Source organism: Vombatus ursinus, unplaced genomic scaffold (assembly GCF_900497805.2).
Source record: "Vombatus ursinus unplaced genomic scaffold, bare-nosed wombat genome assembly UNPS02014798.1, whole genome shotgun sequence".
Lineage (NCBI taxonomy): Eukaryota > Metazoa > Chordata > Mammalia > Diprotodontia > Vombatidae > Vombatus > Vombatus ursinus.
This window is the reverse complement of record NW_020954576.1, coordinates 43,493,559-43,496,035: the sequence shown is the minus strand read 5'-3', so window position 1 is coordinate 43,496,035 and position 2,477 is coordinate 43,493,559. Positions and strand designations below refer to the sequence as shown.

General features: G+C 46.6%; 1 protein-coding gene across 2 annotated transcripts in view; it reads right to left on the bottom strand.

The window, feature by feature from the left end:
* The window catches only part of LAMB3 (laminin subunit beta 3), a 66,301-nt gene that overhangs the window by 27,718 nt on the left and 36,106 nt on the right, over positions 1-2,477 (bottom strand). For both annotated transcript variants that reach the window (XM_027871550.1, XM_027871549.1), the window contains 2 exons: positions 1,589-1,777; positions 245-400 (listed from right to left, as the gene is read on the bottom strand). In XM_027871550.1, the coding sequence (XP_027727351.1) occupies positions 245-400; positions 1,589-1,777 (345 nt within the window). The remainder of the gene's footprint in view (positions 1-244; positions 401-1,588; positions 1,778-2,477) is intronic.

Genomic DNA, 2,477 nt, shown 5'->3' with positions numbered 1-2,477 from the left:
AGAAGAAGAAGAAGAAGAAGAAGAAGAAGAAGAAGAAGAAGAAGAAGCAAAGAGGAGGAGAAGAAATTAAGTGACTTGCCCAAGGTCATACAGTTAGTAAGTACCAGGTCCTGGGCTTTTTTCTACTGTGTCATCTAGCTAAAATGAGGTCCCCCAACCCCAGACCTCACCACCTCCTCCCCCACCTCCAGTGAGACACATCTTCCCAATGCCCTCCTCCCTCATGCCCTGGCCCCCAACTTACGACTACAGCCCTGTGGGTTGGCATAGGTGAGTCCAGTGAAACCAGGCTTGCACAGATCACAGCGTTCCCCCTTCACGTTCTCTTTGCACACACACTGTCCAGTCAGTGGATCACAGGGGGCCCCCTGCACTGCCCCATCTGGGTCACACTCACAAGCTGGGGAGAGGGTGCAGAAGCAGGATCCACAGTAAGAGTGAAGCAGAGAGAAAGAAAGTAGACTGGCCCCCACCTCCCTTCCTCTCTGCCAATCTGTAACCACCACCTCCTTCCAGACCCCACTGAAAACTACACGTCCTCCAAAATGAAGCACAGAGAAGGCAGAACAGCCTTGAAAGCTTCAGGTTGGACTTACACACTTAGAAGGAAAAGCAAACTGTACCTAACTGTTCTGCAGATTTGGGTACAATCTGCTCTTCTGGTACGTATATGGAAATGCCCATTCAATTTGGTGTTTGTTAAATTCAGAATTTTTTTAAAAAGCCAAATTACACTTCAAGAAGCCATCACTGACTATACACAGCAGATTCAGGTTGCTCCTTCAGGGAGGCTCTTTTGGCAATAACTACATTGTTTGTGCTGATATGGAAGCCCTAGCTACTTTTTGGGCAGCTAGGTGGAGCAGTGGAGTCAGGAAGACATCTTCCTGAGTTCAAATCTGTCCTCAGACACTAGCTGGGTGACCCTGGGCAAGTCACTTAACCCTGTTTGCCTCAGTTTCCTCATCTATCAAATGAGCTGGAGAAGGAAGTGGCAAACCACTCCAGTATCTTTGCCAAGAAAACTCCAAGTGGTGAATGAAGAGCCTGAAATGACTGAACAATTAAAGCTACTTTTTTACATGTGCCTTTATGAGTCACTTTCATAAGGCCCTGTTTTTATTCAACCATTAGGCTGAGAGTCCCCAAGAGGCAGGAAATCATTACAATGCTAAGTAAATACTTATTGAATTATTATTAATAATAATAATAGCTAGCATTTACATAGCCCTTTGAGATTTACAAAGCACTTCTACATATGGTATCTCATTTGACCCCCATAACAACGCTATGAGGTAAGTCTTATTATTATTCCCATTTTTCTGGTAAGGACACTGAGGTTGGTTCACACAGCTATTAATGTCTGAGGCAGAATTCAAATTCTACTCTTCCTAACTCCAAGGCCAACACTCTACCCACTGCACCAATTGGTTAAGCCTATCACCAGGCGTACTTAACAGAGTTACCACAGTCCAGGCCCCTGCTTTTCCTAGGGACCTGCTGCCTTTGTGCCAAATGGAAGTGGTCAGATCCAACATGAGGACCCCAGTGGAAAGAGAGAAGTAGAGAGAGCAGAGCAGTCACTCACGGATGCAGGTCTCCTGGATGGGAGCACCCGGGCGGCGGTTCCGAAAGTAGTGTAGCTGACACCTTTCACAATTCTTCCCTTCGGTGTGGTGCCGGCAGCTGTCACACACACCACCACTCACCCCCTGGCTGGCAGCAAATACAGCTGGGTCAAAGTGGCATGTCTCTGAATGCCCATTACAGTCACACCCTGGAACAGGGAAAGAGATGTGAGCAGGAGCCATTGGAAACAGGGCTGTGGCTCTCAAACATTTTTTGCTCATGGCACAGGGCCATGCTTTGCCATAAAGAAGCATGGCGCATTATGAGAGAGAGAGGAAATCTGCATGTGCACATATAATTAATTCTAAGTCTAAGTGTCATCCCATTAGGACATCCCTGGAGAAACTCACAATGCCCTGCTATGCCACAGCATGCCCTTTGAGAACTACTGGACTAGAGGATCCTGATTTCACTAAGCCTACTTGTGGGATCCCCCAGGGAGTCACTCAATCTATATTGCTACTCTATAGTCACACACACACACACACACACACACACACACACACACACTTTCAGTCAAAGCTTTCACAATGGGAAGAATATGGAATGGGAAGAATGAGAAGCAAGAGCAACAGGGACCTAATGGGACATGAAGAGCAAACACTAGAGAATGATTTGACAGCCCCTTGGTGACATCAGGGTGGACTATTTGACTTCTTAATTGGGATCTAGTGCTAGCCAAGGGGAAGTAAAAGAAGGAAAGAAGAGGGGAAGGAAGTAAGAAAAAGAAGGGAGGAAGGGAGGAAGAGAGGAAAGGAAGGGAAGGAAGGGAGGAAAGAAGGAAGAAAGGAAGGAAGGAAAAGAGGAAAGAAGGAAGAAAGGAAGGAAGGAAGAGAGGAAAGAAGGAA